A 15,339-nucleotide genomic window follows, 5' to 3' on the forward strand; every position below is an offset into this window, starting at 1 on the left:
AAAACTCAGACAAATTTTGTGGTATCGTGACAGCAGCGCTGCCTTCGACCCGCCCCACCACCTTATTTTTTTCTTCCGTACTCCTCTTCTCTCGCTCCATTTCCTTCACTCCCCTTCAGTCCGTCTGGCTCCACTCCTGCATGCAGGTCAGGGTACTTAATTCACGTCCAGAGACATCGCTTCCTCATTCCCTAACACACCGTGCGAGAAAGGGAATGGGGAGGGGGGGGAAGCCGACTAGACCTGCCATACATTGGGACTAGACTGCGCCCTCCTTGCGCCGCCCCACCGCTCCCTCCAACCCGCCTTCTGAGAACGAGCGATACGGAGGAACGTTACAGACGCTCCCCCGGCGGACCCGCTGATAACCCTCCTACCAAAACCCCAGCCGACGGAACACTGGCGGCCTGGATATCGCCCAGCCGGGGAGGAATAATGAGAACAAAAGCAGAATACATGGCCTTCTTTCTCTTCCCACCTCCTCCTCCTCCTCCTCCGTCCTGCGCCGTTTCCTCTTGTTCCGTTTCCTTCCCACATTTGCCAGCGCGTTCTGCGTCGGCCTTTCGGGAGGACGGCGGACGGAGAAAGCGAGAGCACAAGGGGGGACGGAGGTGGGAGAGAGATGATTGAGAGACGGGCGAGCGGAGATACGCTGCTGCCCACATCAAGGCCTCTTCTCCGGGCTTTTTTTTTTTTTTTTAGCAAACAGTCATTTTGTTCAGTATCTTTACACTGATCTTAAGGTAATAAACTGGGGTTGACATTGCCCAGGGTCTCCATTGGCATTCTGCTGGGTCCGATAACAAAGTGTGCCGAAGCAGATTGTTTGAAAAGATAGAACCGGGCCCGCTTCACACAGAGCCGCGCTCTCTATTAGATGTTGATTCAGGGGCGGCTTAATGCAGATAAAGTGGCTCCACACTTGCTTGTACAAGATGTAAGCCCATACGTTTGGTGTGTAATATTTTCTAATCTGATATTTATCAGGTTAGGCAGCACTCAGCCCGGCCCATCAATCAGATGACTGACAGCCTGAGCGTGTGCGTGTGTGTGTGTGTGTGTGTGTGTGTACATGAATGTATATCAGGAGGCTCGTGTAGACGTGACGGCAGCAGGGAAGTCAATCAACATGCAGGTTACAGATCTGAAGAACCGCTGTTATCTCGTTCTGAACGTCTCGGGCCTTCACGTGTCACTGGGTGTCGTATAGATCCTCCTTCACACGAGGCTTGAGTTCAGATATATTCATATTATTGATTATTTGGGGTTATTATTTGGTGTAAAATGTCACAAAACAGTTAAAAAAAAAAAAGCTTTACATTCTCTGAAGAACCTTGTTTGAATTAGTGATCGACTCATGTTGTTGGTTTCCAGGGACGATACAGATTATTAGTAACTGATTACTGATATTAAAGTAAACTACAATTCACACAGGTACTTTACATGAGTATTTTTATTTTTAGTTACTAGTTACTTTGCAAAATTCACATTATTCAGTTTATTCAGTACATTTACTCAATTGCTGTACTTGTACTGCGACTTCTTACCGTCACTACACTACATTTTTTGGGGAATATTGTACTTTTTACTCTCTACTCTATTGTAGCTTTAGTTACTAGTTACTTTTGGAGAGAATCAGTGCATTTTTATACTATTTATATTTAGAAAAATGCTAAATATTGGATCAAATATTTGGCCTGTCCCTTAAATACTGTACTAACTTACAAATACATGTATAATTTACTTTAACTTATACTTATACTGCAACATTTACTCCCGGAAAATGACCTTCGATACTTAATTACATTTAATATAAGATACGGGTACTTTCATTTTTTTTTTTTTTTTTTTTTAAACATGTATTTATTGATGTTTTAATACAATATCAACTTCAACATATGGCAGTAATTAAAACAGTAGTAAGATACAATATACATTCCCAACAACACATTAAATATTTAAAAATCTCATTCTCTCATTTCTTCACTCCCTCCTAGAAATTACCAGTCTTCAACAGGTCCAGAAATATCGCCCAAACATTATAAAATTCAGAAGCCCTTCCCTTAACAACATAGGTCAGTTTCTCAAGAGCCAAACTCATTGTCAAGTTATTTAACCAATGGTCAAAAGAGGGACAACCAACAGACTTCCAACATAAAGCAATACATCGTTTTGCCTGTAGTAAACAAAGGTCAACCATTTTTCTTTCCTTACAGGATAATGAACAGTACTTTCATTTTTAGTTACTTTGCAAAATTCACATTATCAATCAGATGAGGTTGTGAGCGCAGTGACAGAATGTACTGTAAAATAAATTTACTTAAGTCCCGTACTTGTACTGCGACTTCTTACCGTCACTACACTACATTTCTGGGAATATTATACTCTTTACTCTCTGCATTTACTTATTAACTTTAGTTACTAGTTACTTTTGGAGATTCCAAGAGCCATATCAGTGCATTTCTATACTATTTCAATTTATTAAAATGCTAAATATTGGATCTAACTTACAAATACATGTATAATTTACTTTAACTTATGCTTATACTGCAACATTTACTCCCGGAAAATGACCTTTGTTACTTAATTACATTTAATATAAGATACTTTAAGACTTTTACTCAACTACTGTTGGTAAGGGTGATGTTTACTTTTACAAAAAAAAAAACCCAGGTATGACTCTTTGGATTTTTAACTTACTTGATCTTCTTGACAATCGAACACAAAAAAACACCAATAATTGGAGATAATGCTGAACATTTGCCTGATAATCAATCGATCCATCCTGACTTCAGATATGTTGTTTTTGTCTGATGAACTCCCAAAACAAAAGAAACTTAATTAAATATATATTCAGCAAGAAAATGCCACATCCAGAAAACCTTGAATGAAATCAGATGATAAAGGACTTATTGATTAGTTGATAATTCAGTTTGTGGCCAAAACATCTGAAATGTAAAAAACAGCACAAGTTGTAAACCAGACAGAGTCTCTCGAAATGAGAAATCACGAGAGCTGCGAGCGAGGATGTTTTTATTAAATCACTCGTGTGTTTGGTTTTGGATTTTGGCAACACTTTCACTCAGGCGCAGGCTTTTTATCGAATGATTGCTAAATGTCAGGGGTGGCCTCAGATCTTCCATCCCGAGCAGGTGGAAAACTTTTAGAAAAAGCAGAAAAACTGCCTGCGGTGGAGAAAAAGCGTCTGAACTGAGACGATGCAGGGAAAGAAAGTGTGAAGATGAGCAACGGATGTGAGAGTGAAAATAACTTTGTGTCACAAAAAGTAGGCCAATTGATTTTATTACAAAACACTCTCTTACTATTTCTAATTTCAGTGTTGTTTTTTTGGTTTACTCATTGTGTTTTTTGGTATGGTTTCAGACTTTTTGCCTGTAATTTCACTTCCTAGATTTTATATCTGTATTGATTTTGTTAAAACATTTTTGGAAAGACACATCGAGGAGTCTCGGGTGTTCTCGCTCCCGGTCTTCACTCGTTCCAGACTCGATTTTACAAAGTACTGCGTCTTCAAACGAGCCGAGAACTCGACTGAGTCGGTCTGGACTGCCGGTTATGAAACGGAGCGAGAGCCTGTGTGGTAACAAATTGCCGCCTCTCCTCCCAGTATTGACGCTCTGTTTCTCTCTGTAAATGTTCCAGGTGCTGCTCGACGCCCTATGTGAGTGTGAGGATCCGTTCCTGCTTCAGTAGATTACAGCATGAGGTCTGATCCGATACTCTGACCAGAACCCACTGGACACAGACCGCTGAGGGGGGGAGACGACAGAAGGCGGAGGTGGTGTGGTGGCCATGGATAGAAGGAAAGCGTACGTGCTGATGGTGCTGTGGGCCGTGGCCCACCTCAGCTCTCCAGGGTCCGGGCTCAGGGCCCTGCGAAGGACTACAGGGGGGCGGAGGGGGTCCACGGGGCTGACGGGACAGGACGCCAATGGAGTTCCGCTGAGGCGCTCCAAACGAGGGTGGATGTGGAACCAGTTCTTTTTGTTGGAGGAGTACACCGGGACGGACATGCAGTACGTCGGAAAGGTAGATCCAGAACTTACTTTCTGTTTTTTTCCTTCAGCAGACACACACAGAACCACAAATCCACAGCAGGGATGAACACACACATTCAAATACATACTGCGACACACACATGTCACACACAGGTGAGGGGAAATATCAATACGATCAATATTTAAAGGGTAAATCCAACAATTTCACACATTAAAGTGGGTTGACTTGGTATAAAGCGTTTTGTGGCTCCAGAGGACGCTGCATGTTGGCTGATAAATTGCCTCCAGTGATGCCACTATGGGGCCAAGTTGCATTGTGGGTAATGGATGCAACCAGATTTTTAAAAATAAGTGGATATTTCTGGTTGGATCATCACAGTTAACTTCTTTCAAACCCTCTGCCTATATTACCCACAATGCAACTTAGGCCCCGAGTGGCATCACTGGAGGCAATTTATGTTTCAAATGTCTTTTTTTTTTTATCTTTAAGGAGAAGTGAACTGCACTAAAATGATTGACACTGCCACAAAATCCTTTATTGATTGGCAGGAGAAGATGGTTGACTCGGGACCGATTTGAGAAACCAGAATGTGCAACAAATTTCTGAATTTCGAATTTCTTTCTTTCTGTTAAATCACTCAAGGGTGGTGTTTTTAGTTGAGCTCTGGAATCCTTATTTCTGGGGAGTTTTATTCAAACTTGCGAACTGCAAAATATACCCCTATCTTTTAAAAGAAGACTTTGAAAACCTAAATAACAGCTGTCAGGGCATGAAACCAGTGATATGTTGATCAAACTGAATCATGTATGTTGAAGACCTCGTTTAACCAAACTCCTGACGATGATAAACATGCAGAAAACAAACCAAACCTTCTGAAAAATGTCTTTTTTACAACAATAAGAACAACACATTGGTAGAACAAAAGAATCCTTCAAATATATCTAATTTAATTAAGCAGAAAGACACGTGTCCCAACGCTACATCGTAATTTAATTCCAGTCAAGAACGGCGAAACATCTGGCTGTGCTGTACACCGAAGCTACGAGACCTTCAACATGTGACAACTTGTTTATAGAAAACACTTGAATTTGTAAAAAGTATTGCTGTTAAAACTTGGTATCCTAATGAGATAAATCAAATACATCACATATATAAATATACACATATATCCTCCGCTTGAGCCAATTAGTTTAATTGACTCCCGATGACGCCCATGTTGTTGATTCTTGTTCGTGGACGTTGGAAATGTTTCTATTTATATCGTACAAACCGAGTGGTGAATTGTCACTTTCATCTCAGCCCTCTCTGAGAGGCGTTCTCAGAATTTAACCTCTCTCGCTCTGACGGCAGTTTGTTCAGAGCGAATTAAAGGCAGCGCTCTGGCAGTTGGCGCGAGCGGCTCCAACCACCCACCACCGTTTAACAAAGAGAAAGAAATCCCCGGGATGCTGGCTACGCTGTTAAGTAGATAAGTGATGTCTGAGGAGTGAAGACACCGCGGCAGTGACCACTTCAGTGACAAAGACGGAGAAAAAACACCTTCCATCTTACAAATTATAACTTTAAGCTAAAAGACAGCTGCCCTCGGCCTCCTCGTATCGACTCCCTCTCGCTCATTTCGAGCCTTTTTCCTCAATCTCTATCGTTTGTTTGTTCCTCTGCACAACACAACAGGAACTTTTTACACACTGACATTTGAAAAAGTTGCTATTTTGGTGCATTTAAGAAAAAAAAAACCTCATTATGTGCTGTCTGGTCGATACATATTTATAAAGAGGGAATTCTGCCGCCTCTCTTTTTTTTTAATCCTCCCCATCCATCAGTCCAAATGAATGCAAACATCACCAGCCGTATTTGCATGTGTAAGAAAAATAGATTTGTGACATTTTTTGGGAAAGTTGAGTCATTATGATGGCACTAAAAGAGGCGGAGAAACCAAAACTACCTGCAATGTTTTCCTCAGTTGCATAACGGCTTTCTTCTAGATAATTATCCTCTGCAGCCACTCTACACTCAAAGGAAGAGATCCGCTCTTAATTAGAGGCTTCAGAATAAATAACATCCTGTGTGTGAGTGCATCGCTCTGTCCCTGGGAATACGAGAATCATCCCCGTCACGGGATAGTAGACGTGACGTGATGCTCCGATCGGCTAATGCTCATGCATCGGCCGTGCGATCCGTCCGTCCGTCCTCGGGCTTTGTTTGCTGTCGACTGTCCGATGTGTTTTGCGCTTACTGTCAGCCACACGGCCGCCTGCGCCACGTCCGTTCCGCTCACGTCAAGCCGTCCTTAAGCGGCCGTCCTGCCCCGCGGTACAATATGACTTCCTCAAGGTATTATTTGTTCGACAAAATGAAAACACAGTGTCGACCCAGATAACATTGGGCGACGTTACGAGAAAGACGAGGCCGAATGATGCTTTGCTTTACATGCAGCGGAGCGGAAGTCAAGATATCACTCTCCTCTCCCAACCTACTGTAATTGAGGAGATTGTGAAGCATCGTCGCAAGGTCAGGACGGCTGAGGAAGGAAGAAAGGCGGTTTTGTGCGAGGAGCTGAATGGAGCCAGTGCTTTGCATTCCTATCGTGTGTCCGCGGAGGATAGAGTCATCCAACCAAATGAGATTCAGCAACATACGTCCTCCCCGAGTGAGGGTTGACTTTCAGCCCCGGTCTAAAAGGATTACAACACTCGCCGCGGCACGAGGCGAGCAAATACGAGGGGAAAAAAGTTGAAAAGGACAAAAAAAAAACACACACAGACACACTCAGAATGAATGAAGATCAAAAGTGAGCACTGAGCATGATCAAACCACTTTGTCTTCAGAGAGCGCTGATTGATGTGCCACTCGTCCTTTCAGCTTGTAAAAGGACTAATAGCAAAAGAAGAATGGATTATCTGAGTGTGGTATACACTTAAAGAGCCAAAGGCTGCGGCCTAAGAGCCCGTCTCCTGAAGACGCCATTAAGGGATCAACCTTTGAGCGCCACACTTAATCATGACTCTGAGCGCTTGTTTTCTTCCCCCTTCCCCCTGAGCACATGCAGCTGGGCGCCGTTTTCCTCATTGTCAGCTCACTAGCCAGTTAGTCGCATAGGATTGCGGCATGTAGATCTTATCTGATTGCAATTACTGTTTGTTAATTGCCAGATAAAGTACAAGGGATGAACGAGCCGCCCTAAAAAGGAATGAATAGCTTTTTTTTTTTTCCTTTTGGAGTCGAGTCGTTGAGTACGACCATCTGCATCCTGTATCCTCAGGTGGAGGCCATAGTCTCGCAGTCACGGCGGTTATGAAGGGAGGAGGGGAAAAAAATAAATACCAGAGACACAAAAGGAAAAGCTTTTTGTCATTGCAAGTGACATCACGGCAAACCGGAGAACACAGCACGGAACAAAACCACTTTTGTTTGCCGTGAAAAAGTGAATTGGAAATAACACAATGGCAGGTTATTATAAACAAGGGAGCTGCTCTTGACACACAGTAAAAGATAGAATGATGAAACCGCGCTTGAATTACAACATCCCGTCTCCAGTTATTTGGTAAACTCGATCCTCCCCTCTCTGTTTTTTTTTTTTCCTGTCTCTCTCTCTCTTCTTTATTTTTTTTAGCGACGGCTGTATCGAGTTGTGAAGTGCGAACAAATGAAACTTTAATCTTTCCTGAACAAGCGTAACAAAAGCAGTTGGAAGAGGAAGGAATTAACAGAAGCGATCGAGATGAGCAGACTCTGGCAGCGTCCTGTCGGGGAGCTGGTTGGCTGCTAATCTTGCTAATCTTGCTGTATTGGCCAATGATTTTTTTTGTTTTTTCTTTCCCTTCCTGCAGGAGGGGAAGAGTACACTGCCTCTCATTAGCAGGCGAGCTGCATACAGGCCTCGGAGGGCCCGGGCTGTCACTGGGGGAAGAGAATGTTTGTTTATTTCATTATTTCTTACTTTACCAAAGGGCACATATCCACTGAAAATGGTTAATGGCCTGTGGTTTAGGAGTGTTTGTGCTGTACTATCATATCTCATAAAGTATTTACAGCCCCTGATAGGCCCCAGTGGTTCTGGGCCTGGTGGGTAGACTCCTCAACATAGTCCCTCGCAAGTAAGCAATGTTCTCTGTATGTGAACAAACACACACACACACACACGCACACACATACTCCTGCAAACGCTGGCCTCCAGTAATGGGCTGAAAATCAGAGGAGAGAAAGAAGGCGAACGAACACAGACATAATATGCTTCCCAGCCCTGTGTGACTCAGCGGCTGAGGCGACCTGGGGGAAGGACTCGAGCGTCTTATGGCAGCCGAGTGGAAAGGTGCAGGGATTTGTGTGTTTGTTTGTGGGGTGGGTGGGGTGGGGGGTGAGTTCTGCTCCCTGTTCATGCTCCCCCATTACCAGCTGCTCACCTTGGCAAAGAGGCAAGGAGTTTGCAATATGGCACAGGCCTGGCTGTACCCGCGCCATGCCAAACCCCCGCGGTCTCCAGCGGGACCTGGAGCACACATTGGCAGTGTTTGTTGATTAGGCGATAAGTTCCCGCTTGTGCGCGGGGAGGGGGGGCGACTTCAATTACGCTCGTCTCCTCCGCAGCGGCGGTAAGGGTGTGATGAGGTCACGCAGCGACGAGGCCTGGCAAACATCTGTCTTGACAACGTGGCGGGGACGAAGCGATGTCGAAGCGAGATACGCCGACGTTACAGCGACACCTCGGTTGTTCTCCATGCTATCGCCTGCCTACTACTGTTTCAGCACCCGCTGGTTTTGTCAGGGTGAGATTAATTGATTCTCTATCATCAAACATTCAGGCCCTTTCTCTGTAATCAAGCAGTTTGTTAGCCAAGTTTTAATAAAATGGGGGGCAAGTAGACGTGACAGCAGAGCAGCGAGGGTTTCACGTACACTGAGGTCATGAGGCCAAAGTTGAAAAACTACTCCATGAAACTCGGACGGAGGATGATGAGGTTGATGATTTTTCAAACGTTTTCTTGAGTTTTTCTTGCAGCTATGAGTGGTTTAAAGTTTAAAGTGACACAGGGCTGTTGAGTGTTAAATTGGATGAGGCTCCATTGAACAGACGTGTGCACTCACGGGATGCCATCCGTGGGCAATTGTTTAATTTAGTTCCATTTATTTTTGCTTGTTTTTTAGAAGAAAATGTGTTTTTTACAGGTTAATTTAGAACAAAATAACTAAAAAGCATAGTTTTCTTTTGATAAGGCTTCACAAAAACCATCATTAATAAATGAAACTGTAGTTAATAGTTATTTTACAGATAGGAAGCAATTATATGCTTTAGAAACCATTAATTGTTATTACATGGCTTCTGAAGCATTTGATTGTTTGATAACAGCAAAATAACTATTAATTCAGTGTCAGAAACTGTAATTTTTACTATTTATTCATCATATATTGACCTTTTAATACCATTTACCCCAAAAGTCTCAACAAACAGTAATTCTTAAACGTGAAGACTAAATATTTCTTCAAAAACCAGCAACATTCTTCCTGTGAACATTTAACATCTCAAGCTAAGTCCCGTAATAATCAACAAGAATTTCTTAAAATGTGTGCCTGAATGTAAAAAAAACCACAGAAGGATAATGCAGGTTTAGAAAATCTGGAAACATGTTCAAATAATCCTTTTAACAGAGCAGTTTTAAAAAAAAAACAGGGCTCAAAAGACAAAAACAACGTAATAAAAAGACATTTAAGTCTAAAATAAACAACAGAATCAGTTTAAAAAACACTGTGTATAGTTTGTGTGTAATTGTACGATAGAAACAGCTATTTATTTTGAGAGAGGACCGTGGTGTCCAGCCCTGCAGCAGAGTGAAAACAAACTGTTGAGAATGATCTGTTGCTAAAGGATAATGTGCTGCAAATGAAATACGGGACATAAAAATTAAAAGATGTCAGATGTCCACAAGAGAGAAATATATGTTAACTGACATTTCACCTTTAAGTCTCTGCAGCTCTGACCACATATCTCAAGTTTACACATCAACAGACATTTGATAGGCTATTTTTGTGCACAGTCTGAGGCTACCATCTGGCTACAGAGAAGGCAGCCAGTTCTCGACAGGCCAGGACACAAGGCCTTAAAGGCTAACTGGCTAATTGCCCTAAGCAGCCCACTTCCCAGTGCCATCTTTTTGGCCTAACTCGAGTGAAGCACAAATGGCGGCCAGATCGAGTCTGCACTAACATTTGCTGCACTTGAAGCTGATTAATTTCACAAACAAAGACGGCTCGCTTGTAAGTTCTCACGCACAGATGTCGGATGAGTACCACTTCACTTCTCAGCCCACTTCAGACGAGAAGATGAAGCATGTAGGAATGGGACTAAATATCTTCTACAGAGGAAAAAATGCCAACCATTGGAAATATTATGATATCACTGAGCCGAGGCGGCTAATTGAGTGGAACATTTTAAAATACACGGCCTTATGTTGATGATATAACAGTTAAAGTAAATGCATTAGTTTGTTTTACAGCCCATTCATTGCAAAGAAATCTTAGGCTCATGTCTGTCTTTAGTCCTTCAAGTATTACTTCTTGTGAATATTTAACCTGTTTTTAATGCAAATCACGTTCTTTCAAGTATTCTTTGAAATCAAGTTTCATTTTCCTTGATTTGAGTGCAGCGACTTTCAGTCAAGATGAAGAGACTCATCTTTAGAAAAGAATGAAAACAAGTTCATTTCTGTGGCAGACAGTTTTAAATCATAGACTGACTGTTTTCACTTCTTTCAAAGGAAGAATTAAGCTTCAAGGTAATTTATTTGTCTTAATGTGACACAGATTTGCAAAACAAAAGGAACGTTTATAAACTCCTCCATGCTACCTAAGCATATGTACAGTTATTTTACACGTCTTTGCATCAATTAAATGTAAGTAGCAGCGACAAGATAGTGATAGTAATGTGATGTTCAGGAGGAGACAGGTCTCTGTAAAGATGTTTCAGGATGTTGTGATGGAGACAGGTCTCTGTAAAGATGTTTCAGGATGTCCAGGAGGAGACAGGTCTCTGTAAAGATGTTTCAGGATGTTCAGGAGGAGACAGGTCTCTGTAAAGATGTTTCAGGATGTTGTGGAGGAGACAGGTCTCTGTAAAGATGTTTCAGGATGTCCAGGAGGAGACAGGTCTCTGTAAAGATGTTTCAGGATGTTCAGGAGGAGACAGGTCTCTGTAAAGATGTTTCAGGATGTTGTGGAGGAGACAGGTCTCTGTAAAGATGTTTCAGGATGTTGTGGAGGAGACAGGTCTCTGTAAAGATGTTTCAGGATGTCCAGGAGGAGACAGGTCTCTGTAAAGATGTTTCAGGATGTTCAGGAGGAGACAGGTCTCTGTAAAGATGTTTCAGGATGTTGTGGAGGAGACAGGTCTCTGTAAAGATGTTTCAGGATGTTGTGGAGGAGACAGGTCTCTGTAAAGATGTTTCAGGATGTTCAGGAGGAGACAGGTCTCTGTAAAGATGTTTCAGGATGTCAGGAGGAGACAGGTCTCTGTAAAGATGTTTCAGGATGTTCAGGAGGAGACAGGTCTCTGTAAAGATGTTTCAGGATGTTCAGGAGGAGACAGGTCTCTGTAAAGATGTTTCAGGATGTTGTGGAGGAGACAGGTCTCTGTAAAGATGTTTCAGGATGTTGTGGAGGAGACAGGTCTCTGTAAAGATGTTTCAGGATGTTCAGGAGGAGACAGGTCTCTGTAAAGATGTTTCAGGATGTTCAGGAGGAGACAGGTCTCTGTAAAGATGTTTCAGGATGTTGTGGAGGAGACAGGTCTCTGTAAAGATGTTTCAGGTTGTTCAGGAGGAGACAGGTCTCTGTAAAGATGTTTCAGGATGTCCAGGAGGAGACAGGTCTCTGTAAAGATGTTTCAGGATGTTGTGGAGGAGACAGGTCTCTGTAAAGATGTTTCAGGATGTCCAGGAGGAGACAGGTCTCTGTAAAGATGTTTCAGGATGTTGTGGAGGAGACAGGTCTCTGTAAAGATGTTTCAGGATGTTGTGGAGGAGACAGGTCTCTGTAAAGATGTTTCAGGATGTTCAGGAGGAGACAGGTCTCTGTAAAGATGTTTCAGGATGTCCAGGAGGAGACAGGTCTCTGTAAAGATGTTTCAGGATGTTGTGGAGGAGACAGGTCTCTGTAAAGATGTTTCAGGATGTTGTGAGGAGACAGGTCTCTGTAAAGATGTTTCAGGATGTTGTGGAGGAGACAGGTCTCTGTAAAGATGTTTCAGGATGTTCAGGAGGAGACAGGTCTCTGTAAAGATGTTTCAGGATGTCCAGGAGGAGACAGGTCTCTGTAAAGATGTTTCAGGATGTTGTGGAGGAGACAGGTCTCTGTAAAGATGTTTCAGGATGTTATGGAGGAGACAGGTCTCTGTAAAGATGTTTCAGGATGTCCAGGAGGAGACAGGTCTCTGTAAAGATGTTTCAGGATGTTGTGGAGGAGACAGGTCTCTGTAAAGATGTTTCAGGATGTTGTGGAGGAGACAGGTCTCTGTAAAGATGTTTCAGGATGTTGTGGAGGAGACAGGTCTCTGTAAAGATGTTTCAGGATGTTCAGGAGGAGACAGGTCTCTGTAAAGATGTTTCAGGATGTTGTGGAGGAGACAGGTCTCTGTAAAGATGTTTCAGGATGTTGTGGAGGAGACAGGTCTCTGTAAAGATGTTTCAGGATGTTCAGGAGGAGACAGGTCTCTGTAAAGATGTTTCAGGATGTTGTGGAGGAGACAGGTCTCTGTAAGATGTTTCAGGATGTTGTGGAGGAGACAGGTCTCTGTAAAGATGTTTCAGGATGTCCAGGAGGAGACAGGTCTCTGTAAAGATGTTTCAGGATGTTGTGGAGGAGACAGGTCTCTGTAAAGATGTTTCAGGATGTCCAGGAGGAGACAGGTCTCTGTAAAGATGTTTCAGGATGTTGTGGAGGAGACAGGTCTCTGTAAAGATGTTTCAGGATGTTGTGGAGGAGACAGCTCTCTGTAAAGATGTTTCAGGATGTTCAGGAGGAGACAGGTCTCTGTAAAGATGTTTCAGGATGTTGTGGAGGAGACAGGTCTCTGTAAAGATGTTTCAGGATGTTGTGGAGGAGACAGGTCTCTGTAAAGATGTTTCAGGATGTCCAGGAGGAGACAGGTCTCTGTAAAGATGTTTCAGGATGTTGTGGAGGAGACAGGTCTCTGTAAAGATGTTTCAGGATGTTGTGGAGGAGACAGGTCTCTGTAAAGATGTTTCAGGATGTCCAGGAGGAGACAGGTCTCTGTAAAGGTGTTTCAGGATGTTGTGGAGGAGACAGGTCTCTGTAAAGATGTTTCAGGATGTTGTGGAGGAGACAGGTCTCTGTAAAGATGTTTCAGGATGTCCAGGAGGAGACAGGTCTCTGTAAAGATGTTTCAGGATGTCCAGGTGGAGACAGGTCTCTGTAAAGATGTTTCAGGATGTTCAGGAGGAGACAGGTCTCTGTAAAGATGTTTCAGGATGTCCAGGAGGAGACAGGTCTATGTAAAGGTGTTTCAGGATGTCCAGGAGGAGACAGGTCTCTGTAAAGATGTTTCAGGATGTTGTGGAGGAGACAGGTCTCTGTAAAGGTGTTTCAGGATGTTGTGGAGGAGACAGGTCTCTGTAAAGATGTTTCAGGATGTTGTGGAGGAGACAGGTCTCTGTAAAGATGTTTCAGGTTGTTCAGGAGGAGACAGGTCTCTGTAAAGATGTTTCAGGAAGTTGTGGAGGAGACAGGTCTCTGTAAAGATGTTTCAGGATGTTGTGAAGGAGACAGGTGTCTGTAAAGATGTTTCAGGATGTCCAGGAGGAGACAGGTCTCTGTAAAGATGTTTCAGGATGTTGTGGAGGAGACAGGTCTCTGTAAAGATGTTTCAGGAAGTTGTGGAGGAGACAGGTCTCTGTAAAGGTGTTTCAGGATGTTCAGGAGGAGACAGGTCTCTGTAAAGATGTTTCAGGATGTCCAGGAGGAGACAGGTCTCTGTAAAGATGTTTCAGGATGTTCAGGAGGAGACAGGTCTCTGTAAAGATGTTTCAGGATGTTATGGAGGAGACAGGTCTCTGTAAAGATGTTTCAGGATGTTGTGGAGGAGACAGGTCTCTGTAAAGATGTTTCAGGATGTTGTGGAGGAGACAGGTGTCTGTAAAGAGTTTCAGGATGTTCAGGAGAGACAGGTCTCTGTAAAGATGTTTCAGGATGTTGTGGAGGAGGACAGGTCTCTGTAAAGATGTTTCAGGATGTCCAGGAGGAGACAGGTCTCTGTAAAGATGTTTCAGGATGTTGTGGAGGAGGACAGGTCTCTGTAAAGATGTTTCAGGATGTCAGGAGGAGACAGGTCTCTGTAAAGATGTTTCAGGATGTTGTGGAGGAGACAGGTCTCTGTAAAGATGTTTCAGGATGTTCGTGAGGAGACAGGTCTCTGTAAAGATGTTTCAGGATGTTATGGAGGAACAGGTCTCTGTAAAGATGTTTCAGGATGTTGTGGAGGAGACAGGTCTCTGTAAAGATGTTTCAGGATGTATGGAGGAGGACAGGTCTCTGTAAAGATGTTCAGAGATGTTCAGGATGTTGTGGAGGAGACAGGTCTCTGTAAAGATGTTTCAGGATGTTAGTGAAGGAGACAGGTGTCTGTAAAGATGTTTCAGGATGTTCAGGAGGAGACAGGTCTCTGTAAAGATGTTTCAGGATGTTGTGGAGGAGACAGGTCTCTGTAAAGATGTTTCAGGATGTTATGGAGGAGACAGGTCTCTGTAAAGATGTTTCAGGATGTTCAGGAGGAGACAGGTCTATGTAAAGATGTTTCAGGATGTTGTGGAGGAGACAGGTCTCTGTAAAGATGTTTCAGGATGTTGTGGAGGAGACAGGTCTCTGTAAAGATGTTTCAGGATGTTGTGAAGGAGACAGGTGTCTGTAAAGATGTTTCAGGATGTTCAGGAGGAGACAGGTCTCTGTAAAGATGTTTCAGGATGTTATGGAGGAGACAGGTCTCTGTAAAGATGTTTCAGGATGTTCAGGAGGAGACAGGTCTCTGTAAAGATGTTTCAGGATGTTTGGAGGAGAATTCGACAGGATGTTGTGAAGGAGACAGGTGTCTGTAAAGATGTTTCAGGATGTTCAGGAGGAGACAGGTCTCTGTAAAGATGTTTCAGGATGTTGTGGAGGAGACAGGTCTCTGTAAAGATGTTTCAGGATGTTATGGAGGAGACAGGTATCTGTAAAGATGTTTCAGGATGTTGTGGAGGAGACAGGTCTCTGTAAAGATGTTTCAGGATGTTGTGGAGGAGACAGGTCTCTGTAAAGATGTTTCAGGATGTTGTG

The 15,339-nt window shown here is 43.2% G+C and overlaps 1 protein-coding gene across 7 annotated transcripts in view; it reads left to right on the forward strand.

The window, feature by feature from the left end:
* Nucleotides 1-15,339, forward strand: part of LOC115570074 (cadherin-6-like) — a 74,126-nt gene that overhangs the window by 22,832 nt on the left and 35,955 nt on the right. For all 7 annotated transcript variants that reach the window (XM_030398336.1, XM_030398339.1, XM_030398338.1 and 4 more), the window contains exon 2: nucleotides 3,664-4,050. In XM_030398336.1, the coding sequence (XP_030254196.1) occupies nucleotides 3,814-4,050 (237 nt within the window). In that variant the 5' untranslated portion in view covers nucleotides 3,664-3,813. The remainder of the gene's footprint in view (nucleotides 1-3,663; nucleotides 4,051-15,339) is intronic.

Source organism: Sparus aurata, chromosome 19 (assembly GCF_900880675.1).
Source record: "Sparus aurata chromosome 19, fSpaAur1.1, whole genome shotgun sequence".
In the NCBI taxonomy this organism is placed as follows: domain Eukaryota; kingdom Metazoa; phylum Chordata; class Actinopteri; order Spariformes; family Sparidae; genus Sparus; species Sparus aurata.